Source organism: Schistocerca piceifrons, chromosome 2, assembly GCF_021461385.2.
Source record: "Schistocerca piceifrons isolate TAMUIC-IGC-003096 chromosome 2, iqSchPice1.1, whole genome shotgun sequence".
Lineage (NCBI taxonomy): Eukaryota > Metazoa > Arthropoda > Insecta > Orthoptera > Acrididae > Schistocerca > Schistocerca piceifrons.
Genome location: NC_060139.1, coordinates 757,096,967 through 757,123,873, shown reverse-complemented (window position 1 = coordinate 757,123,873; position 26,907 = coordinate 757,096,967). Strand labels below are relative to the sequence as shown.

The 26,907-nt window shown below is 40.2% G+C and overlaps 1 protein-coding gene across 4 annotated transcripts in view; it reads right to left on the bottom strand.

Annotated features, from left to right (window-relative positions):
- The window catches only part of LOC124776558, a 191,890-nt gene that overhangs the window by 31,217 nt on the left and 133,766 nt on the right, over positions 1-26,907 (bottom strand). For 3 of the 4 annotated variants that reach the window (XR_007015635.1, XM_047251596.1, XM_047251597.1), the window contains one exon: positions 16,202-16,780. The exons of the other annotated variant lie outside the window; for it this stretch is intronic. Coding sequence is in view for 2 of the 3 variants with exons in the window: in XM_047251596.1 (XP_047107552.1) it covers positions 16,202-16,780 (579 nt within the window). In the remaining variant the exon portion in view is untranslated. The remainder of the gene's footprint in view (positions 1-16,201; positions 16,781-26,907) is intronic. 4 annotated transcript variants of the gene reach the window in all.

Below are 26,907 nucleotides of genomic sequence, written 5' to 3'. Positions count from 1 at the left end.
TACAAACTGCTCCATTCAGTGAGAGCGCAGGGACGCTGACAGGGGTCCGATAGCCATAGAGGCGTCGGATCTTGGCCCAGACCTGCGATGGAGAGACATGGAGGCCAATGGTGGACACATACCGCTCCCAGCACTCTTGCTAGCTTTGGCGGATAAGGCGGCGGGCCCCCGCATGCAGCCATTTGAAGGTGATGAGGTGTTCAATGCAGGGATGTCGCTTGTGACGCTGTAGTGCCCGCCGGCGATCTTCAATCGCTGCAGCGATCTCAGGCGACCACCAAGGCACAGTCCGCCGCCGAGGGGACCCAGAGGAACGGGGAATGGCAGATTCGGCGGCAGTAACGATGCCGGTGGTGACCGATTGAACCACCGCATCAATGCCATCATTAGAGAGGCTCAATAGCGGCAGTGGAGGAGAACAAGTCCCAGTCAGCCTTATTCATAGCCCACCTGCTAGGGTGCCCAGAAGAGTGACGCTGTGGTAGTGACAGAAAGATCGGAAAGTGGTCACTACCACACAGGTCGTCATGCACACTCCATGGACAGACGGCAAGAGGCTAGGGCTACAGATCGAAAGGTCAATGGCGGAGTATGTGCCATGCGCCACACTGAAGTGTGTGAAGGCACCATCATTTAAAATCGAGAGATCGAGTTGCGACAATAAATGCTCAGCGGTGGCGCCTCGACCTGTTGCCACTGACCCACCCCACAGAGGGTTATGGGCATTGAAGTCGCCCAGTAGCAAGAAAGGTGTTGGCAATTGAGCTATCAGCGCAGCCAGGACATGCTGCGAGACATCACCATCCGGTGGAAGGTAAAGACTGCAGACGGTAACAGCCTGTGGCGTCCACACCCGAACAACGACAGCCTCTAAAGGTGTTTGGAGAGGGACAGACTCGCTGTGAAGAGAGTTAAGGACATATATGCAGACGCCACCAGACACCCTTTAATAAGCTGCCCGGTTCTTATAATAACCCCGATAGCCACGGAGGGCAGGGGTTCGCATTGCTGGAAACCAAGTTTCCTGAAGATCAATGCAGAAGAAAGGGTGAAGGCTGATAAGTTGGCGGAGCTCAGCTAGATGGTGGAAAAAACCGCTGCAGTTCCACTGGAGGATGGTATTGTCCATGTCTGAGAAAGGCATGACGGGACTTGGAAGGCAGATTACGCCGCTGGGTCACCTGCTGCCTCCAATTGAGCACCGGTGCTAGCGTTATCCATGGCGTCTGAGGGACCGGCGAGATCGAGGTCCTCAGCGGACGCCAGAATTTCCACCTCGTCCTCAGACGCAGAGCTTGTAGGAAGCGGTGGGATGGGTGCCACCGCAATGTCGTTAGCCTTGGGGACTTTCTTCTTCTTCTGTTTCTCTCGCTGTGCCTTCGGTGGTTCAGGCTGGGAGGGCTTCACTGGGTCAGTCTCAGGGACAGACGACGACCGTGAGGCCCTACGACCAGGGACCGGTGGTTGTTTGAGCCACTTGCGGCTGTCTGCTTTTGTACCGGTCGGAACTTGCGAAGGGAGGTCCCCAAGGGACCCCTTCCTGGCGAGAGGAGCCGAAGAAGACTTACGCTTCTCCGGCTAGGAAGGGGGAACTGATGTCCCCGATGGTTGGGGGGGAGGGGGGGGGGTGTTGCTCCTGAAGTAGATGGAGCAGGAGCAACAGGGAGTTTAGTGCCCCCCACCATCAAGGGGACAGGTGTGGGCCTTCGACTCAGAGAGCTGACTGGAGCTGATGGAACTGTAGCAGGAGTGACAGTTGCGGCATAAGAAGATGTCATACGCACTGGATGAAGCCAAATCATATTTCCGCTTCGCCTCAGTGTACGTCAGTCGGTCGAGGGTCTTGATTTCCATGATTTTCCGCTCCTTCTGCAGAATCGGACAGTCCGGCGAGCAAGGCGGATGGTGCTCACCACAGTTCACACAGATTGGAGGCGGGGCACAGGGATGATCAGGATGGGATGGTCGACCGCAATCGCGACATATGAGGTCGGAAGCACAGCATGAAGACATATGGCCGAACTTCCAACACTTGAAGCACCGCATCAGGGGAGGGATATATGGCTTGACATCACAATGGTACACCATCACCTTGACCTTCTCAGGTAACGTGTCACCCTCGAAGGCCAAGATGAAGGCAACGGTGGCAACTTGATGATCCCTCGGACCCCGGTGGACGCGCCGAACGAAATGGACACCTCGTCGCTCCAAGTTGGCGCGCAGCTCATCATCGGACTGTAAAAGGAGATTCCTGTGGAAGATAATGCCCTGGACCATATTCAGACTTTTATGGGGCGTGATAGTTACGGAGACATCCCCCAGCTTATTACAAGCGAGCAAGGCCCACGACTGGGCGGAGGATGCCGTTTTTATCAACACCGATCCGGACCGCATCTTAGACAAGCCCTCCACCTCCCCAAACTTGTCCTCTAAATGCTCTACAAAGAACTGAGGCTTCACGGATAGAAAGAATTCCCCATCAGCTCTGGTACAGACAAGATATCTGGGCGAATACGTCTCACTTTCATTCAATGCCTTTCGTTCCTCCCATGGTGTGGCGAGGGAGGGGAACGATTTGGGGTCATAAACGTAACCTTTAAAATGGGCCCTCGAATGCTTAGAGACCGCTGGTGGCTGGCCACCAGCAAGAGAAGATGTGCCACGCTTCATTGCGTGTCATCCACCCTGATGCCACCTACTCCGACCAAGGGCCCTCCCCACGGGCGCCATCCAGCCACAGCAAAAGCCACCTGGCAGGATGGCCGTTGCTGGGAGTCCCGATACCCCAGGAGGATAGGCATCTACTCCTTGGTATACGTGGGGAGTTAACGGCGCAGGCATCAGTAGAGCGATCCCCGTGTTGTCAGGGGGCTACAACCAACAGGGTACATGGCGGCCCCACCACAACAGACTGGCTACCGTGCTGGATGTTAGGTGACCTGTGGTCCATGGTCGCTGTCAGTGCAGAAAGTGGCCCCGCACATTGCTTGGCAGAAAGTGCACGCAGGAGCGTATCCATGCCCAAGAAATGTAGAGCGGGCAGGACTGCAACGCAACGACGAATAAGCTGGCGAAAGTTCTCAACGCAAGATGGACACAATGCACCAAGTAAGGCGCCCTTCCCCAATCGGCTCGCTCTTCGGAAAAATTTTGAGAGATGGAGGTCAAACCCGACAGGGGACCATCACATAAGGCCAAAACGTTTGAGACTCCTTTTAGTCGCCTCTTACGACAGGCAGGAATACCACGGACCTATTCTTAACCCCGAACCCGCAGGGGGTAATTTGGAGTAGGTATTAAAATCCATGGAGAAGAAATAAAAACTTTGAGGTTCACCGATGACATTGTAATTCTGTCAGAGACAGCAAAGGACTTGGAAGAGCAGTTGAACGGAATGGACAGTGTCTTGAAAGGAGGATATAAGATGAACATCAACAAAAGCAAAACGAGGATCATGGAATGTAGTCGAATTAAGTCGGGTGATGCTGTGGGAATTAGATTAGGAAATGAGACACTTAAAGTAGTAAAGGAGTTTTGCTATTTGGGGAGCAAAATAACTGATGATGGTCGAAGTAGAGAGGATATAAAATGCAGCCTGGCAATGGCAAGGAAAGCGTTTCTGAAGAAGAGAAATTTGTTAACATCAAGTATAGATTTAAGTGTTAGGAAGTCGTTTCTGAAAGTATTTGTATGGAGTGTAGCCATGTACGGAAGTGAAACATGGACGATAAATAGTTTGGACAAGAAGAGAATAGAAGCTTTCGAAATGTGGTGCTACAGAAGAATGCTGAAGATTAGATGGATAGATCACATAACTAATGAGGAGGTATTGAATAGAACTGGGGAGAAGAGGAGTTTGTGACACAACTTGACTAGAAGAAGGGACTGGTTGGTAGGACATGTTCTGAGGCATCAAGGGACCACCAATTTAGTATTGGTGGGCAGAGTGGAGGGTAAAAATCGTAGAAGGAGACCAAGAGATGAATACACTAAGCAGATTCAGAAGGATGTAGGCTGCAGTATGTACTGGGAGATGAAGAAGCTTGCACAGGATAGAGTAGCATGGAGAGCTGCATCAAACCAGTCTCAGGACTGAAGACCACAACAACAACAACAACAACAATATGTGTGATTCTACAAGGGCATAAAACAAGTATATTTGTTCATATTTGTAAACCAGCAAGAATGTAAGAAGCAACTACAACTCAAATGACAGCTGAACAGGTCTACAAAGTGGTTTACAGCAATGATTAAGTCATATGTAAAACACTTGAAGTGTAAAGGAGACCACTCGCCAAATAGCAGCTTTTGGCCAAGAAGACCTTCATCAGAATTACACACACACACACACACACACACACACACACACCAGTACCCCTACATTGTGCTGGCTGGAAACAGAATGCCGGGACTGCATTTCAACAGGTGGACTAGGTTGTGTCGGGTAGGGTGGGTAGGGAAGGCAGGAAATGGAGAGAAGCAGCACGTTTGCTGCCTAGGAATGTGGGAAGCGGGAGGGAGGGGTACCAGGTGCACAGGCTTGGCCTGTGACACACAGGTAGCAGAGCCAGTGCGCTGCAGTGCACAATGTAGATGATGTGGGTATTGAGTGTGTGTGTGTGTGTGTGTGTGTGTGTGTGTGTGTGTGTGTGTGTGTGTGTTGGTCTCCTTTATTCCTGAAGTATTTACATTCTGCAAGAACTTCTCTTACTCAGCTTAAGTCTGAATGAAAGAAGTTTCAAACCAGCTGTAATGATCTTCACATCAGTAGTAATGGTCACACATGAATGGTACGAAAAATTCCTTGGAATCAAGCAAGGTAACAAGTTAAAATGGAGCTTACACGTGGATAAACTAATCAAGAAGCTCAGTTCAGTGAGTTTTCTCTTGGAAGCATCTTCCACTGTGCTGACCTGAAGACAGGGGTGTCAGCTTATTTTACATATTTTCACTCCCTGTCATCTTAAGGAATTACCTTCTGGGGCAACATACTTCAAGTAAATAAAGTATTTTGTTCAGAAAAAATGAACAGTAAGAATACTGTGTAAAGCAGAGCAAGACATTGGAAACTCCTCCCAATTAAAAAGAAACAGACCCCATATGCTACTCTTACTACAATTTATCTGAATATATTGATTCAAGAATTGGAAAGCTCTCTTAACAACATGTTAAGTGAACAACAACAATAGCAGCTTCCTTACTAATTTAATAAACTAAATTTAGATTGCGTAAGTGTGAATACAATTAAGCAGTATTATGAGAGTCTACTGTTAATACAGTGTACAGGTTGAGTTTCTATAAAATGTTTGTCTTATGTTAATGTATATCTTGACTCGTTCCACCTCCCTGAAAGCTCTACAGAATGCAATGTATGAATGAATATAAAAATATTCACAAAAATTTTCTAAAGTAATTCCATTTTACATATTGTAATCAAAGTCCTTAGTGGAACAACAACAACAACGTTAACAATAATAATAATGGAAGAAGCGAAGGTAACAACTCATCATACAGCTCAGGTGTCGAGTCGTCAATAGGTACATACACAAGACAGAGAATTTTGATGAGCTTTCAGACAAATCCTTCTTCAGAATTAATAGAATGCACATACGCATGCATAGCACAGCAACATTCAAATTTTTGTTTATGTGCTTGTTAACATCTCAACTGTATAATGAGTTGCTACCTGCATTCCTTCCTTTGTTCATTTCCATCCGAGTCAATTCTGGCAGTTTTTATGTAATCTTAAATCCAAAATGTACTCGATACTATACTGCATTGCATGTTTGAAGATGTACCAAAGCAAATTAATAAAAGCCTAGATCATCATCATCATCATCATGCATAGCAGAGTATACAAAAATATAGGTCACACAAACTCATTATATCATGAATGAAGGTGCAGAGGGCAAACAAATAAATGTGAAAAAACTGCTGTTGAAAGAGCAGAGCACCTGACATAATGGATTCGCATTTGGATTTAGTACTCAGTCCAACCCTTCAAGATTTAGGTTTTCTGTGATTTCCTTAAACCATTATGTTTTGATGGCTCCTTTGATAAGGCAACAGCTGATTTTCTTCCCCATTCTTGTACATGGGACATTATGGCATCTGCTTTCTGCCTTCTAAATACTTCTTATTTACACTTGTAAGTAGCAAACTGATTGTTCACTTTTAAACAGTAACTAGAGCAAGAAGGTTTATCAGTGAGTTACATCATGGTGGGTGACCAATTACGTGCAATGGTAAGCAAAGTTGTGGTGACACTAACTCTCCACTGATCTTCACAGTTACTCAACTACAGGAATATTTTATTAGAATAAAGGCTCAGTAAGTATAAAGTGAGATAGTAAGACATAGTGGAAATCAGTAAAGAATGGCTAATGCCACCAGCACAAAGACAAAGGGAAGAGGGGAAAGAGCAAACGGGTCGTACTAGGACTGAGAAAATGTTGAAGGTGTAAGGGTTACCATTCTAAATAAAGAGCTGATCATAGGTGAAGAGAGAAAAAAAAAATTGTGAAGTGGCATCATCAAGAAAAGAGGTTGACTTGCAATCCTTTTTTGCAACACTTGAGAGACAGAGATCATAATTATGTTTTATCACTGTTGTTTTATTGCTTATATTTGAATATTCAATTGACAGTGATAAAACGTAACTATGATCTCTACCTCTAAAGTGTTCCAGAACGGATTCTCCAATATGATGAAGATTGAGATCTCCACAAAGCTAAATATGCCATATAGTTACTTCAGTTAGTGGATATCAGTCATGTTGATGGACAAAGATCACACCAACAGAATGAAAAGTATTCATGAAATGTGCCATGTTAACTACAGCATTTAATGGCTTAGCATAATTAGTTACAAAAAGATTTCAAATTAAAACACAATCCACCCCTCTGGAGGTAGTTAACTTTCCATTGCAACTCCGATCCCTCTACATTCACTGACACTAGGCTTTTAACAGCACAATATTTTTGTGAGCTGTTTTTCACCCTACTTGTGTGTCCTAGTTTTGTCAGATATCTGATACTGAAGGTGTTTACTTTTTCTGACTGTTTCGTACCTTTGCCCACAATATATAAACTATGACTGAGAAATCTCATCTCCTTTGCCCCTACATGGCTTTTATCTATTTTGACCACAACCATTGTTTTACTCCCATGTAGAAATACGCGAAAAAAAAAAAAAAGGGGGGGGTCCTTTTTTTCCCTTAGAAATTACATCTAGTTGTTTTACTGTTTGGGGTTTATAGTATCATACTGTGATATCTGGAAGCTAGAAATTTGTTTCACTAACATATTATCACACACATACATACTTAGATCAAAATAAAAAAAGTGATTTAAAGCTGAGCATAAGAGATGGCGATGTCAGTGTGCACACAATTTAACTCCAGCAGTAACAGTTCGGCATTTCTGTTCTGAATACATTCACCTGGTACACATTAATATACAGTGTTCGATTTACTTAGCAGGTGGTCATGGACTTATCACTTTTCTGCACACTTTCATAGCTATTTCAGAAAATTTTGCTGTGTAAAATAAACAAATGGCACACAGAAACAATGCAAACAATGAAAATGAACCACAATTGTTATGCCATCAGCGGCAAGTGTTGTGTGGAACTTGTGTGGCACACACACATATGGTAACAGAGTGAAACGACAATGGTGAACAGAATAGAGAATCATTCTATGATTAGTTGCTGCTGTGTTAACTGTCTTGTAAACAATTAGCTGTCATTCTGATCAAGTGTAGGACACACTGCCCAAAATGGACTGTTTTTTGAAAACTGTTTTTATTGCACAACTTACAAACAGCTTTGATTGTTCTGGTTTACTGATTCTAAGTGAGTGAAGAACAAATTTTTTTGGTATTTGATCTACATGGGTAAGCACATTTCACTAAGGCAGGAAGATAGATTATAATCTTCTCTGACTCCTCTACAGCTGAAAGGTCATCAAAAACAATCAATATTTCTGATGTAGTTTCTCCCATACTTGTATTTCATTTTGATTAACCAACTTTTTTTCCATGTCTAGGGATTCATTTACACGTACAATTAATGGGGCTGCATCCCTGTTAACACAATGGTTTGCACATATTTGCTCCCAACTAGAATTTAACCAATCACTATTTATTTTAATTTTGTTGTCCAATGCCCAGCTACTCTTTATAAAAAGTTTTTTAGCTGTCCACAAACATGAGAATCTACCACAAGACTTTCGTGTTTAGTTGTCAACAATCTTTTCGACAAGTCTTCCCTTAACTGGCAATAATTTTGTGTTTCACTTTTCCACATTAATATTTTATAACTCCAGGAGCCTATAGTTATTCAACCTCTGTGCAAGCCTCATTCAAATCCGTCTTTCATATTACATTTTTAGGTGCACACTTCTCTGTTTCTAAGATGAATTAACTTAACAAACAATGAATTGGCACTAAAATATACCAAATACTACATTCTCAATGAACCTATCGCAGCTCGTATCAAGAGAACCTTCTAACAACAGTCTTTTTCAGGTCTCTCAACATGTGCTCTATGTTCTCCAGTTTCTCCTCTGAAATCTACTCTGCAAACCACCAAGAGGTGTATGGCAGTGGGTCCATCCCATTGTACCAGTTATTAGGGTTTCTTCCCGTTCCATTCACACATGGAGTGTAGGAAGAATGATTGTCTGAATGCCTCTGTGCAATGATTATTCTAATCTTATCCTCATGAGCCCTATATGAGCAATACATAGGGGGTTGTACTATTTTCCTTAAGTCATCATTTATAGTCAGTTCTTGAAACTTTGTTAATAGACTTTCTCGGGATACTTTATATCTATCATTAACAGTCTAACAGTTTAGTTCCTTCAGTTATCTCTTGGCACTCTCCCACAGATCAAACAAACATGCGACCATTCGAGTTGCCCTTCTCTGTATACATTCAATATCCTGTATTAGTCCTACCTGGTAAGGGTCCCACACACTTGAGCAATATTCTACAACTGGTTGCATGAGTATTTTGTAACCAATCTCCTTTGTAGACTGACTGTAGTTCCCCAGTATTCTACCAATACACGTAAGTCTACCACATGCTTTACCCACAACTGAGCCTATGTGATCGAATCCGTTTTATATCTCGACAAAGTGTAGCACCAAGATATTTGTATAAGTTGACTGACTCCAATAGTGACTCACTGATATTATAGTCACAGCATATTATTTTTTTTTCTTCATTTTGTGAAGCACACAATTTTACAATTCTGAATATGTACAGTAAGTTGACATTCTTTGCTCCACTTTGAAATCTTCGTATATTTATGCAGTTTCTTTCAGACAGTACTTCATCATGGATAACTACATCATCTGCAAAAAGTCTGAGGTTACTACTAATATCGTCAGCAAGGTCACTGGTATACAACATGACCATCAAGGGTCCTAAAACACTTCTCGGGGGCACCTTAAGTTACTTCTATATCTGACAACGCCTCTCCGTTCAAGATAACATGCTATGTCCTTCCTGGCAAAAAGTATTCAATACTGTCACAAATTTCCCTTGATGCCCCGTATCATCGTACTTTTGACAATAAGCATAGGCGTGTACCGAGTCAAATGCTTTTCCGAAATCAAGAAATACTGCATCTACCCGACTGCCTCGATAGAAAGCTTTCCGTATGCCCTGTGAGAAAAAGTGTTAGGTGGGTTTGACATGATTGATGTTTTTGAAATCCATGCTGGTTAGCATTGAGGTGGTCATTTTGTTCAAGATAGCTCAATATGTTTGAGCTCAGAATATGTTCTAAGATTCCGCAACAAATCAGTGTCAAGGATACTGGATGGTAGTTTTGTGGATCACTTCTAGAGGGTGTCCAGGAAGTAAACATCTTGCCATATGATGATGGGTAGCCATGATTTTTTGTTATCTGTGTTCCTTCCCATTAGCATCCTGATAGCTTGTGTGTGGTGAGTATTAAAAGTCATCACAAAAACAGTCAAAGTCCCAGGCAACCATTCGTGAATTGTGTGTGACACTCTGACGTAAAGCTGAGAGTTGAGTTGAGTTGAGTTGAGTTGAGTTGAGTTCAGGAGTTGTTCCGGAAGTTAGAGACAACGGGTTCTGTTTCAAACATTAAGGAAAACGGGCAACTGCATTCTGTTCGAACACAATGAAAACATTGCTCTTGTGCTTGATAATGTAACCATAAGTCCCAGAAAATCAGTTCACCAATGAGCTCAGCAATTGAATTTAACCCCAAGTTCACTGCATGAAATCCTTCCAAAAGATCTGAAAGTGCATGCACACAAGATTCAATTTCGCAAGAGCTGAAACCTAAAGATCATGGAAACAGATACCGACTTGCTCAATGGGCCTTGGCTCGACAAGAGGAGAACAAGATCTTCACAAAGAGAAGGGTCATTCCACGTCAGTTCAACCACGGGCTCCAGCTCATAGTCTCAGATTCGACTGAAATTCAGTACACTAATTCTACAATGTGCGGAACACTCGTGTACAAAGTATTAGCTTCCCTCGCCAATTAGTTCCAGAATTATGACTTGTGAAAGAAGGTGGCGTGACCCGGAAATTGCAACCCACATCTGGCAACCTATCTTCAGACCCAACTACAGGTCTTAATAACTTTGGAACTATTCCGCACAGTCCAGTGACATTTTTACAACCCAGTAACATCCACTTAGAGAACACACTCTATGAATCAAAACACCAACAACATATTTCTGAGGGAAAATAAAAAAATCCAAAATATGATTAAAAAAAATGTAATATGTTAAAAGGTACATATTGTAGGTGCCCTCTATGACAAACATAATTCACTCAAAAAGAGTATAAATTTTTTTGTGGTAAGCTTAATGTCACCTAAACACACACACCGATCTCATCTTGCCCATATCAGTCACACACGAAAATACAAAAATTTGAAAAATTACCTGAAAAACATGGATTTTCTAAGTGTGCTAGCACAAAAGGGACAAGTGATATCCAAGCCAAATTTCAAACACTGCGTAAGTAGACCATAATATAATATGTGGCAAAATTTCACAAGCCAGAATTCTGGAACTAATTGGCTGGGGAGCTTAAAATTTTGTACACGAGTGATCCACACTTGGTAGCATTGGTGTGCTAAATTTCCGCCAAATCGGAGACTATCAGCTGGAACATTTTCTCAAATTGGTTGAATTGACAATGAATGACCCACAACCGTTTTCTCAGATGAGGCCCACTTCCACCTCAGTGGGTACGTCAACAAGCAGAACTGCAAATTTTGGGGTAACAAAAATCTGCGAGTGACGGTGGAAGATGAGATGCGGCCACAAAGCAGGCCTGTGTTGTGTGGTTTCTGGAGAGGGGAGTGATCAGCCCACACTCTTTTTGAAAATGATGAAGGAGCTGCCGTAACTTTGAATGGCAACTGTTACAAAGCACGCTATCTGATTGGTTTTTCCCTCTTATTGATGAAAATAACGATTTTTGGTTTCAACAAGGTAGTGAGACATTTCACACACCCCGTGAAACGATTGCTCTGCTGAATGAAAAGTTTCTTCAAAAAATTCCCTCTTTGCGTGGTAACCAGGAACGGCCTGCCATGTCATGCAATTTTAGGCCTTGTGATTTTTTTTTTTTTTTTTAATTTTAATTTTTGTGTGGATTTGTGAAACAAAAAATTTATTTGAACAAACTGCAAACAATCACTAATAATGATTTCAACCGTTTCTCAACTCCACTGACACTAATACTTTTAATTCACTCATCTTTTCAGTGGCATGGGGATTAATTTGGGCAATTCTCCTGGGTTTTCCTTTGTAAAGAAACATTTGAAAATGGAATTAAGCACTTCAGCTTTTGCTTTTGCTACCCTCAATTTTAGTTCTTGTCTCATTCGCTCAGGACTGGACACTAACTTTCCTGTCAGAAACCACCTTTACATATGACCAGAATTTCTTTGTGTTTTGTGAAAGATCATCTGACAATATTCTGCTACAGTAGTCACTGAAGGCTTCATGCATTGCTCTCTTGACAGCCAAATGCATTTCATTCAGCATATCTCTATCTGTAGCCCTACACTCTGTTTTACATCTATTATGCAGTACTCTCTGTTTCTTTAGAAGTTTCAGTACAGTGAGTGTTTACCATGGAGGGTCCCTCTGCTTATGAACTGTTCTACTGGATACATATATACCCAGAGCGTGGTCAACTACTCTTTTAAACTTGAGCCATAGTTCTTCTGTATTCTCCTAACCTGTGCTGAAAGTTTCAAGTTCCTCATTCAGGTACACAGTATTGTTTTATTTATTTATTTAAAATCTAGTTTACTGAACATATAGATCCTTCTGCTTGTTTTATTTGTCCTTTATACTTTGATAATCACTGTTGCCACAACCCCGTCATGGTCACTGACACCAGTTTCAAAGTGGACAGCCTCGAAGAGGTCAAGTCTATTTGTTGCCATTACATCCAATGTGCTTACATCACGAGTGCGGTTCGTAACTATCTGTTCTAGGTAGTTTTCAGAGAAAGCATTTAGTAATGCTTCACAAGATGTCTCATCATGCCCACCACTAGCAAAACTGTAATTTTCCCAATTCGTAGTTCGATGATTAGTCTCCACTGAGGATTACAGTATTATTGGGGAACTGACGTACTAGTGAACTGAGGTTTTCTCTAAAGTTTTCAATTACATCAAGAGACGAGTTTGCTGGACAATAGAAGGATTCAATTACTATTTTATGCCCAGCCCTGATACTCAGTCTTGCCCAAACAATCTCACATGCAGCTTCAACTTCTCTATCTCTGTGGATCTGACTTTCTCGTCTACTGCGCAAATAAACTACCCCCATTTCCCATTTGCCTATCCTTTCGATCTATACTCAACATTTGCCCAAAAATCTCACTGCTATCAATTTCAGGTTTCATCCAGTTTTCTGTAACTGGTATTATGTGAGCTTCACTGCTTTTCATGAGCGCTTCAAACTCTGACACTTTGTTGTGAATGCTTTGGCAGTTGACTATTAGTATTTTAAATTACATGTACACTAATTTATCATAATACTGTTTCTGGAGAAAGCTATATATTGTTATTAAATAATTACCTGGAATGACTGCTGGATGAAAAAAGAAGTTGTTTGGTCACATAATACAGGTATATGAGATAAAAGTTAAGGATGAGAGTATATTACATAAGGAAAGCTACAAGATATGTTATTGTCAAGAAGAAATAGGGAGTGAGTGATCCAGAAAAACAGAAGAAGGGAAACTATAGTTTACCTTCTTGTCAACTACAAGATTATTACAGATGGAGCATAAGCTGGGATTAGGAAACGAATTTGGCCATACCCTTTCAAATGACCCATCTTGGTATTAACGGTATGATCTGTATGATATTGAGGAAAATCACAGTAACCCTAAATCTGGATTGCAAGACACAGGGAGGGGGAGGGGGGAGGTTGGGGGTGCTGAACTGATAACCTATCGAATAAGTCCAGTGTCTTGTCACAGTGCCATCTTGGTCGATGGTGGGGGTGAGGGGAAGGGGAAAGAAGAGGAGGGAGAGTGGGGACACAGGGATGCAGCCCCAGAGGATGTGATCGGTCTAATAAAAAATACAAGATAATTTAACACAAAATGATACACTAGCAACACTACCAGATTAAGTCAAGGAAAAGGGAGGCACTTTTATACACACATCCTGTTGGCTAACCATGAGATGTGCATGCGTTATTGAGGTCACAGTACACTTCATTGCAGAATGTGTTCTGCATGCAGATGGATAGATTAACAGTGGACATGTGTACCACAGCAAAGTAAAATTGACAGAGTCAAAGGCTTGGGAGGTGGAATAGGGTTTGAACAACAACTTTGCAAATTTCCTGTAAACAAGGATCTAACATGTTCTTCCATATCAATATTAATTGTAGAACATTAGTTTGTGGAGAAAATTAAGTCTCTCCACCAAATATGAACTCTATCACATATGAGTACATGATGTATGTCCCACCTACTACACTGCAAAAGCACTGAGAGATTCCAGCAGTATTCCAAAAATCTTTTCACAGGTGTACCATTCATATCATGTCATGTCATAAACTCTTATTTTGTACAAATAATGCTTCCAAAACATTACAAACAAGACATCAATTAAGCAGCAAGTAAAAATAAAATATACGATGAACCCAAACTCCAATGACATAATTTTGGAAGTGGTTGTGGGGTATTTTCTGAGTACTTTGGTGTAAGAGAGCCATGTTCTATGCTGGCTCATATCACAGCAATAACGTAATTATGATTTATTCAAACTGTTACCCCAATTATGTTTGTTTCTATGAAAATATCTTCGCAATAGTGAAGAATTCTGTAATACGCAATCACCAAAACATAGCACAAGTAATGGAACAACTCTCGGGCATAACACGTATGCTTATCACGTTTTTCGTCTGTTCAGCCAGTGTACTGTACAGGCTGAAAAAAGTGCAGTATTGTTCAAAATCCCAATTAGCATGGCCACAACTAGATGTACTGTGATGCATCATCAACAGTATTACGTGCTCCAGAATGTCAAGAGTTTGGTTACTGTATATCACTGTAAACACATAGCTAACAATGAATGCAGCTGGATGGTGAAGGGTAAAGTGGGCATTACTGCTGTCGACAGGAAGTACCTTAAGTAAATGGAACAAGTTTTGTTTTCACAAAAGACATTCAGTACATACCATTGATAATTGCACTGTTGTGCAAACATTTTTGTCCTGTATTGATACAAATACAAATGGGGGTAAGAAATCAAACACGATGCAATTACTCTGTAAAAAGCCCTGAACAATCTCAAATTTTGTCAGCAGAGTTTGGGTTCACCATATATAGTAAGGTTAGGTTCCTGTCATCTACAAGCTCTTTTTTTTTTTAATTTAGTTTCAAAAGTAATCGTGTAAGTTATCAAAAGAATCATTAAGAAGAGATACTGACTATGTATACTGGTAACATAAAATACTTTGTAGAACAAATCTAAAGTTTAGTTTCACAGTCATGTCATGTCATAAATAAGGAAGGCAAATTGCATCTAGTCTTAGCATTAGGTTCTTTTACTGTCTATTGTACTCTCATTTCTTTAACTTATTTCCATAATCTTTCTTTCCAACTAGATTTATACCTAATTAGTAACAACATGCACTTCCCCTAAATAAAATTAGTAACAACATGCACTTCCCCTAAATAACACATTCTGCAGTGCATTTAACAAAATTTTGTTTTGAAATAAGACTCTCATTAATGAACACCAGTATTTTGAACATCAATGCACTGCCTTCGCTGTGTGTCTACTTGACAGTTTGCTCCGAGACATTTATACTTTTTATTGCCAATTATTCTGATTCTTATATGTTTTAACTGCTATCTTTGTCTCTTTAGTTTCAAATGGATGAAATTTTAGCACCATAAATGTGCAGTGTTCTATGCTTTTTCGCATGCTATCAATCTTTGTACCAGCCTGAGAAAACAAACAAGTCACCAAAGACTGAGCATTAATTTCTTATTAACATTAGCTTATGCACAGCCCTGGATTGCGTTTTACAGGTAGTCCTTTTTAAAGTGAATGTTATTTGATTAAGGTGTGTAACAACCTAGAAGATATGGCAGAACAGAAAATACATTATCTCCAGTTAGCTAATATTACAGACAGGAAATAATGATGAGAAGCTGAAACTGAGAAATTAACAGAATGTTTTGCAAGGAATGTTTGAAATACAGCATGAGAAATTTCATGCAGTGCAATACAAGAATGTGTACTGCACATGCATAATGATTTTGCATTCCAAAGTTTTCTTTCTCCGAAACTTGGGATTAAGCACTGACACTATTACAAATTGTGACTGACAAGGGTTCACACAGTGACAGTGCAATCTTAGCCCAAAAGACAAATAGAAAAATCAACTGACACTACCTACACTGAATTTAATGAGATGCCAAACTTGTTCAGAATATTTTGGAACAGATGTTTGTATTAATATGTTAGCAGGTGAAAGAAGTGACAATATTTACAAATGAAATGTATTATCTATTACAGCTGCTCGTAGAAGAATGCAACAGCACAAAGATCCATTTTTAAGCACAACAAAGCATTAAAAAACAGATCCTGTCAGTATCATTCAAAACATTTCAAGTTCTTGTGATGGCAATGGAAGAATGGTGAAAAGCAACTTACCTCAGGTACAGGAGGAGCTTGTGATTGTGGTAAGACAGCCATTGTAACTGGAATCCCTTGAGGGGATGTAAAAACATGACGAACCAATACAGGTGGTGACTGCTGTCTCTGATGATAGGAGCCTCCCTTCGAACTGGTCACTTTGTTTTGGCCACCAATGGAAGTTACGGATACTGGCTTTGACACACCAACGCTGTTGTTTACATTTCCATTATTAGGCAATACAGAAAAATTTCCAGAGGCTGGCAAAGGGGGGGTAAATGCCTTGGTGTTAGTGGAATTATTAGTTTGTCCATTTCCATTTCGTGAAGAAGTAACCACACCATACTGGGTAGCAGCTCGAGCACTACCAGGAGTTTCTGATTTTTTTGTAGCACCGACACCTGTAGTGTTCGAGTTAGCAGCCAACAAAGATGGAGGTGGCTTCAACTGACAACGTAACTGGTCTCGATTTGGGCTGTTCTGTATGACAGCTTGACATATTTGATAGCTTCGTTCTAGATTAACTGCACCAGGTGGTGGCTTATTCGAAGAGCCCCGAGAGCTTCGTCCTCCACCACTCTGCCCTCCGGAAGATACCTGCACATTAATAAAAAAAAGTCCTAAATATTGAAAAGGCATAAATAGTACGGGACATAGCATATTAAAGTGACAGAATTACAATGTGAATATAAATTTTAGAATGTAGTAATTGCTGGTGACAGCATGAAACATCAAGTCTCAAAGCAAAGTTTCAATAATCATCCAGCTACAACACTTATTGTTTGGGCAATACAACTGGCTGTTGAATGATTTTTTACACAACAGGCTTTTAAGCTAGTAAACTGGAGCCAAGATGAACAACTAAGTGATTTCAACAACCCACAACCTATTTTACCAAAACTAGTGAAATGGTATGGGACAAATGTTACTGTCATTAATAAGCTATGTTAACAATTTCTTAAAATTAGTAGTAGAACAAATTTTCTCTACCTACAAAATCATGTTAACAGACTAAACCTGTGACATACTGAATAATGATATAATTATACAGGCTTTTCACCAGCAACTGTCTCTTCTTAATTATTCATTCAGTTGTTACAAGGAAAAATGGAACAATAGCCACAAAAATTTAAGTGACAGCATCTTTCAGATATACAATATCAAAAGATATAATCCCTTTTAGTGCCAAATACAATCTAACCATAATGCACGATTTCAAAGGGGACCGGAGGGGGGGGGGGGGGGGGGGGGAGTCATGATTCACTTTCGGCACTATTCTGTCCACCTCAACCCTCCTTCTTAAACGAAGTTAAACAGGTTTTACAGTCTCTGCAGCCTGAACTCAGAAGGAGTTTCAAAGTATATGTGTTTCATTAAGATTGATTAGATCGATGATACACATAATTGAGTTCTTGCTGAGTGACTGAGACAAGTTAAAACTGTGTGCTGGAATGGTGCTAAGCCAGATACCTGCCTTTCATGGACAGTCCACTACCAATCATACATGTGAGCATATTTCATGGAAAGACTCAAGGCTTCAACTTGTCCCAGGCTGCTATCAGACTTTTGAGGCAGGATGAGAGGCACGCTCAACTGAAGCAATTTGTACCATACTGGCCAGGAGTAAAGGGACTCATGTTCAAATCCTGAACTGGTACACTATGCTAGCTTCCCACATACAACTGAAGCAGCGTGGAGTAAATGAAGTGTTTTTCATCTTTGTTGTTACTACCTTTGAAAGGCCTCATTGTGCCATCACGCAGGGAGTTTTTTCTGAAGGTATTCTATTTTGATAACAAGAACAGAACAATAAGGATGGGTTTTCTAGTATTGCAATAAGTGAATTGTATTTAAAAACATATAATGTTGATAACGACTCATCCTTTTATTCTCTGAGTGATGCATGTGCATCAAGAATGAGCAAGATCAAATATAAAGCAGATTAAGTGAATCAGAGTAGCAGTTCGAAGACAGGTATAATGCAGCTCTCCATGCTACACTATCCTCTTCATCTCCGAACAACAACTGCAACCTTCATCTTCACAGGTATCACTATAGAAAAGGGTTATGCCCCAGATGCACTGTGCAACATTTGGGCACAGTAAATAATGTCCCGAATCTTCATTTCTGTGATTTACAAAATTCAATGAGAAACTCTGCATGTGTGTTTGACAGATTTTCTCTTAGTTCCTTCCACTAAGTTCTAAAATCTGACAGAGAAACTGACCACATTTTGTTTCTTCTATTGAGAATAGTATGCCATGTAACTGAGGTTTCTAAATGTTTCTCAATATACAATGAAGTCAGGGTCTCAATTTTTTTCCTTTAAAAATCCTTACTGAAATATCATTTTCTCTAGGAGTATGTGTTTCAATAATTTGCTAGCAGTTTAGATTTTACTTCAAATTTCATAGAGCACATTTCACCAGACAGCTTGCGAAAACGCATGCTACTACGAGTGTTAAAAACAATGTATCACTTCTTTATCTCTACTAAATAAGAATTTACCACTTCTACTTTTAATTCGTGAGTACTTCAATCACAGACAGTACTGCTGTGTTATTGCCTCTTTGTGCGTTACAAGTCAACAAAATGGCAGAGGACAAACTATGATTAATTTAGTCAGACTCATTTATATAATTCATAATGCAATCTAGAACAAAAATATAAGTATTTTCATTCAATGCCATCATTTGACCACCACAGAAAGAACCAACACAATATAGTGGCAACAGTTGTGAAATGCAATTTTAATAAACATTTTTGGAATAGTGATCAAAAATTTTTAAAAATTTTTCTTTCAAAAATTCAGTCTTGATCACACCATGTATGCTTCAAGAACAAAGGTGACCGGTTTCGGTCATATCACATGACCATCATCAGACCCATGGCAACCTTTGAAGATGGTAGGTGGAGCACTCTTCTCAGCTGCTGTGATGTCAACTAACAACTAGTTGTGAAATAAACTAACGAAGAACGAGTAGTTAATTAGAGGAAATGTAAACATATTCTGAAAAATATGGCTATTACAGGCAGTCTGCATGACCAATAAGCAAGAAAATAAAGAATTCATTTAGAAATTTCCCCATTACTGCAATGACTGACAACGCCTGCACCACAGTGTGTCACTGTATAAATCTATTAGATAAACAGCAATTCATCTTGTTACTTAAGGATGTCAGAGGTATTGAGAGATTACGCAGACTTCTGGAAGGGCACAAGGGCTTTAGGGAAGGGAATAAAATACTGTCTTGGCTCATATAAATGAATATACTACCTCCCTGATGAAACATTTTCATTTAGTTTTGCAGTCAATGTTTGTATAATAACTAGTCAGAAATGATGAAACACACTTCTTACATAACATTCACACTTGGTTACAAATTTGAATTTCCTCACATTGTGGTGCAACTGAACTTGAGAAACTCAGTAAACGAAAAACTTGCATTTCAGCAGCCTTATCATTGGAAGAGGAAGTGTACTGTTTAGATGGTGGGATGTGATACCGAAGGGTGTTTCACCATTGGTACTACGCCATAGAAGGTGTGACACCTAATATTCTTGATTTCTTATTATATTTTGCAATTCAATTAATTTCTGCAGACATGTGAAGAGATATTGACTAACACGGACCAGCCAACTGATTTAGTAATGGTACTGTTGGACACTACAATATTCACAGTTCTTTTAAATATTGTCAATCTTTCACTTTCCAAGGAGAACAGAAAAAAGTAACTCTTAACAACAGAAGCAACATGGGATAAAGCAATTCTTTGTTTCACTTGTGTAGCTCCTCATTTGAAAATACATATGCCCACACAATTATGGGTGTACTGTACACACTGTAATAAAGGAACACATAACTACTTGTGTGGAAATCTATATGTACACACCACTGTGCAGATAAATGAGAGGACAGTAAGAATAATGCCTACTATCTATGACTTACATATGAACAAGATTACAAAAGAAGCATTTATGAAGTTAAAATGTGAAAAAATCAGAGGATAAATCTCTACTCATTCAAGGCCAAATTTCCATCACAGGGACTTTAGCACCTTAAATTCTAACAGAAGCACAACCAGCATCAAAATCAAAAGAACTAACAGCAAAGCATCAGCAATCAGTTACCCCCAAGCAATATAAAAGCAGGTTAGTTGTCACATTTCATGTGATTTATTTAATTAGCAAAAAGCACCAGAAAAATGCTAATGCAAAAGCTGAAATGTACAAATGCCTCAACATTTCTGTATCAAACTGTGCAAGTTTCAAGTAGCAATTTGTATGTATCAGAAGCCCTGCTAAATGATGGTATCATGTGCAATATTTAAACATATGTTGTTAGAATTTCAGTTGTGGATTTGTAAACTGCTTCTGCAGACAAAATGGTACATTTCACAGAGCATGCTTTTAGGTTTGAAAGGGTCTTACATAACGTAAGACACTTTCAAATGTTTGAGGTATTAAAAATGATCAAGACTAAGATGTGTCAAACAGAAATAAGACTTAAGGTAAGATTACAGATCACCCACAGACAATGTTACATTTATTTTATAATCTCTAAGCACTCATACTTCAGACCACAATCAAATCTGCGTGGCAGATCAACAAGCATTGGTCTAGTACATAAAACAGCCTGAGTGAGGTTTTGGGGCAATTTTCCATGCTCATTTAGGCAAACGCTAGGCTAATTTTCAACCCACACCTCAAAAAATACAGTACACAAACAGTCATCATATGATGACACAGCACACAGTTTACACGATTCACAGATAAACTGTGAATGTGATTTCCCTCCCTTTTGTTAACTGATGAACATGGCGGCAAGAAGTGGATGCAGCCACAAAGCTAAAATAAAATAAATCTGCCAAATCATGAAAACAGTAGATCTCATTATGATGGGATAAACACTAGGAAATAGAGAAACTAAAACCTTCTAATACAGTTTAAAAATCAATCAAACTGCATGACTGACCTTTCTTTAAAACGGAAAATACATACAGAGGAGCAATACCTAATCTCTAAATTTCATTTAATACAATAGCATTTGTACATAAGCCCACAATGGTGAATAAAAAAAGTAGATATCAATTTGGAAAGCCATTAATAATAATGGGGACATAAAAAGAAAACCACCAATAACTTGTTGCAACATATGAAGGGATAAAACTACAAGAATCAATGAGGATTGCTAAAATAGTGAATGAAAATTATATTATATAAGCACAGTACAAAATTCAGTTAAACAAAAAATGTAACTCAAAGAACAATGTAGACAGGCTCAAACATTAAAATTCAATACATCAGTCTCCAGTAACTACAGTAATGAAATTTATCAGATAATAATCAGAAGAAATATTTTGTGAACCAAATTGCAACAGCACATCTTCCCATATACTTCTCACTATATTTTACACACAAAAATAGTGATGATGATGACGATGATGAAATGGAAAACTACTGCTATATCACTCACCTATAATAATCTGGAAATCACATTCTCGCTTGCCTTACAAAGTATTTTACTTAAAGACTTCAAATAATTTTTGAAACAAAATAAGAGTTGGAAACGTTTTATACGCATGATGCATTGACGGCAAGGAATTCTTGGGCTATGCAGGTACCAGAAATATTATTTTCTTATACAAAATTAATTTTTAAAAATGGGGCATTATTACTTTGAGATTGGAATAAAATAATCTTGCAGATTATCAACAACAATTGACTTCATTTTTGTAGCTCAAACATCACAGAAGAGGATTCCATATTTAAAGACTAACAACATCAACTAACTGTGTTAATTTCCAACCTGTGACACTAGGTATTAAACAAAACAACTTATGAACACTACTGCTGTCTCCTAAGCTGCTGTTCTGTTTCTGTAAGTGTTGAATAACAAATATGCGCAACAGCAACAGACAAAATATTAATCACATCCTTAAAAGAGCACTCTGACTACCTTGCACTGAAGAACTGGCGTCAGGTGGCCATGTGATCCTCCAGTGAAGTACAACATGGCAGTGAAGTGGTTGGTGTGTGTGTGTGTGTGTGTGTGTGTGTGTGTGTGTGAAGCGTTTACACATTCGAAGTGTGACCTCTCTGAAGAGAGCATGGAAATTATGACAATGATCCCTTTTGAAAAGTTTTCCGTAGCTTGATAGTATGTGGCTGAAGAGGTCTCTCTCTCTCTCTCTCTCTCTCTCTCTCTCTCTCTCTCTCTCTCTCTCTCCTGATTATACTTAATAGGTATAACAATTTTTTTTTCAACAACATAAATAAGTGTGATAGGTAATGTCTAATAAATGAACACCGGGAGAGAGAAAGTTGAGGGGGAGGGGTGGGGGATTGGGGAGGGGGAGAAAGAAAGCTGCCAGAAAAGATCATAAATTGCAAAAATTTAACACTGAAATTGGTCTTAGATTAACACCCCTACTTGTCACTACCATCAAGCGACAAGGCAAGACAGCAAAAGTTACGAGATGTGCTTATCAGAAATCACCATCAATGGAGGGAGAACACTGAACGATAATACTGTAAATAACAGTGAAGTCAATAAGCACCTCAAGACAATCTGTGGTCACAAAACAGCCCGTAGGGGGTTTAATGCTCTGATATGCCAGGATACTTGTGGTACAGTCAAAAGATAGCGATACCATAACAAAGTCAGAGCCTCACATCAATACCAGAGAAGGTAATGAGGTCTCATAGCAAACTGCAACAATGAACGGGATATGCCGGTTGAGCCACACCCTCTCTCCACTTTGCAGTGCTAACACACTGAGGTGCCAATGTACAGGCCAACTGAGCACAGGAACGCTAAGTCCCAGTCTGTGATCAATGTTTAATATGGCTGCATTGTGTTAGATGGGGCACCAGCGTATTTAATATTTTATGCGAAAGTGGGAATATAACACTCATGTAAAAAAACCACAGAAACCTTGAATGATTAGAGATAGGACGTTCATATTCACAGGACCTGTACATTAGTATGTTCTGCAGAAATTATTAGCATCTGAACCACGTAAGCCTGCAGGTTCAAGGTTGACATCAATATCAGACGACAACACCACCTATCAGTAAAACGGTGCCTGCAGCTCTCGTTGTTGCTGTAAACTGAAGGTAATGGATCACAGTGACTTGAGCAGACGTGCAGAATGCCTCACAGACATATGCACAAATCATACCATCGTATCAGTGAGTTTAAAAGAGGGCGCATTATTGGCAGGACAGAATGTGAAATTGCTGCTCGTATGTAATGACGTGCTTCAGCAGTGCAATGGGTGTGTGCAGGATGGTTCAGCAGTGCAATGGGTGTGTGCAGGATGGTTCATGGAGGGACGCAGAACACAACAAGATGGGTCAGGTCATACCATCCAGACCACATCTGTGTCATCCTCAGCTCTGGTAGAACAGCATAACTCATTGTACACTATCAGGGGGTGACAGTATGTCGCCATTTATTATGGCATAGATTACATGCGCATAATACACTTCTCCATCTACCTTACACGAATGTGTGGAAACATGCTAGATGGCAATGGTGTATGGAACAATGCCACTGAGAACAGGAATGGAATTATATAGTGTTTTTCAGATGAATCCAGGTTATGTCTGTCTGAAAATGACGGGTTTCACTTAGGTTTGCCACAGGCATGGGGAGGCACCAACTCAAGGCCCTATGGTGTGGGGTGCCATTATGTACAACCACAAACCACAGTTTGGTGCTTGTGCAGGGCGCTGTGATCAGTGTGACCTATGTGAATGACATCCTGTGACCTGTAACCATACCATTTCTGCAAAACACCCCAAATGCCATTTTTCAGCAAGGCAACGGACAACCACCACATGTTGCTGCACAAACACGTGCCTTCTTGGTGTCACAGGATGTCAGCCTTTTGCCCTGGCCCTGAACATCACCAGGCTTGTCACCGGTCGAAAATGTGTGTAACATGATGAAATGGCAGTTGCAGTGCTGTAACCCAATGATAACCACCACAGATGAACTATGGAACCGGTTGAATGCACCATGGATGGTTATACCACAGGATACCACTCGTGCTTTATGTGTGTCAATGCCATCATGCATGGAACAAATTATCAGGCTTCATGACAGACCCTGCGACTACTAGGTAACAGGACACACGCTGAAGTGAGGTGACTGAAATGTTAATCATTTCTGCAAAACATACTAATATACCGGTCCTTTGAATATGAACATCCTATCTCTAGTTGTTCAAGGTATGCTGTTTTTTATGAACATGAGCATATATCTACATACTTCGAATGAAGAGTCTTGTAGATCTGTCTGTATCCTGTGATACTTTAACAGTCAGAGATAGTTATACAAAATCAGAATATTCCTGTGGAAATGGATTATACAAAGTTAAGTATACCTGTCTTGTTATGAAGTGAAATAATATTTTGCATGTTCTACTTTCCACTCATTCTCCTTTTGGACCTAAAGAACCCACCATTGTACTGATGATAGTATTTCTGACAGTGAACAGTACTGTTGTTTAATTTCTAGACTTATTTTGCCAAAAGATTACATGTGGATCATAACATTAGGATTTCTCCAACTGGTCAGTAATAAAGTGCTCTAAGAAATTTCTTTCCATTTAACCGTGACATTAATGATTTATTCGCTGACAGTGCCAAAAGCTGCCAAACTGACTGATTCCCACTGTGAAGCTCAAAGGTCAATGCAACATCGTTTGGCTAGCAGTCACAATGTCCTGCACCTACTACTTACTATGGCTGAAAGATAAATAAGTAACACTGGCTATGTGAACACATTATAAAGAAATAAAATTTTTGTCTCTTTAATTTAATGAAAAGGAAAGTTGTTCCTCACCATATAGTGGAGATTCTGAGTCACAGATAGGCACAACAAGAAGACTGTCACAAATGCAGCGTGAGCTGTCGTAGCGTGTGTGTGTGTGTGTGTGTGTGTGTGTGTGTGTGTGTGTGTGTGTGTGTTTTGATTTTGACGAAGGCCTTATTGGCTGAAAGCTTTATTTGTGACAGTCTTTTTGTTGCGTCTATCTGCAACTCAGTATCTCCGCTATACAGTGAGTAGCAACTTTCCTTTTCATTATATTGTTACATTCCAGTCTGAATTTTCCACTATTTGATTGTCCCCTTAATTTGGATGTAAAGAAAGACAGTGCAGTTCGGTCAGTCAAAGGCAGTGGAGGATTATAATTGTTGAGACTTTTGTATCTACTTGTTGAAATATTGCCTGTTGGCTAACAGTTTGGGATCTTTGGGAGACATTTTTCTTCCCTGGTCATTACTGCTGTAGCTCTTCTCCACAGCAAGAACCTACATGTTGGTAAATTTTATTACATGGTCGGTCTCACACAGCACATGCTCTGCCACAGCCGATTTCTCCACCTGTCACAGCCTGCAATACAGTGTATATTCAATGATCCTGGTGTTTATGGACGGTCCAGTCATTCCAATATAAACTTTTCCACGTGTAAACAGTATGCGGTATATTCCCAACAACAGGAGTTGTCTCCTTTTACCATTTGCCAATCAGGGATATTAATTTTCTTGGACAATTTGTAAATAGTCTTTGCGCCATGTTTGCGCAATATGTGACAGATTCTGTCCATTACCCTGGGGATGTATGGCAGAAAAAGTTATACCCGATACTACTTCTTCGAACATGTCACTTCGCACGCAGCTGGTAGAGTACCTGTTACCCCTTAGAACACATTCCAGTTGTTGCATCTTATGTCTGAGGTGCTCAAGCTCACATATTAATTCTCCTCCATGTTACAAGCATATTATTCATTCCTCTTTTGAAACTCTAGTGATGATTTGGAAGTTTGTGCAGGTATCGGTCTGTGTGCTATCCTTTTTTGACACACGCTAAGACCCAGGTTCTCGGCATTCCTTGTAAATGTCAGGCACGAATGCCTTCTCTTCCTGCCTTCGTCAGCAGTTGTGTGTGTGTGTGTGTGTGTGTGTGTGTGTGTGTGTGTGTGTGTGTGCGCGAGCGTTGGGGGTCGGGGGCGGGCATCATCTATTTTTGATGAAGGCCTTGTCGACCGAAAGCTTATTTGTGACAGTCTTTTTGGTGTGCCTTATCTGCGACTCAGCATCTCCACTACATGGTGAGTAGAAACTTTCCTTTTCATAATATTGTTATATTCCAACACGGGATTTTTCCACTGTTTGACACCAACTTATTATAAACGAAAAGCCTCGTCTAAATAAGGCTGAAAATGTTGCTAAGCTTCCTGATGATGTCCTTCTTCAGAAGTAATTACCAGAGTACACAAATATACACCACCAGTGACTAAGAGCAAAACTGACCACCCAATGGCAGAATATACTGTATTTACTCCATTATTAAGACATTTTTTCCCAAATTTGTCATTCGAAAAATACAGGCTCATCATGCATTCACAGATTAAACTATTGCTGCTGAGTTTAACACTTTTATGTTGTTCAATTTACAGATGAAGCTTTGAATATTGAGGTCACATGCAGATTTATTTTGAAGAATTCAAAAGGGCAGGTCTGGGCAAATGATACTCGCATTCGAACAGGTTCAAGATTTCCTGATATGCCAAAGTGCTAGATACAGTATCGACGTTGCTTGAACAATCATGCAACATTTGACTCGCGCAGTGTTAGTGGAAAGGATACGGGTGAAACTATGAACCAGGCACTACAACGATCAATTGCTCTGCTTAGAATCTGAAAGTTTT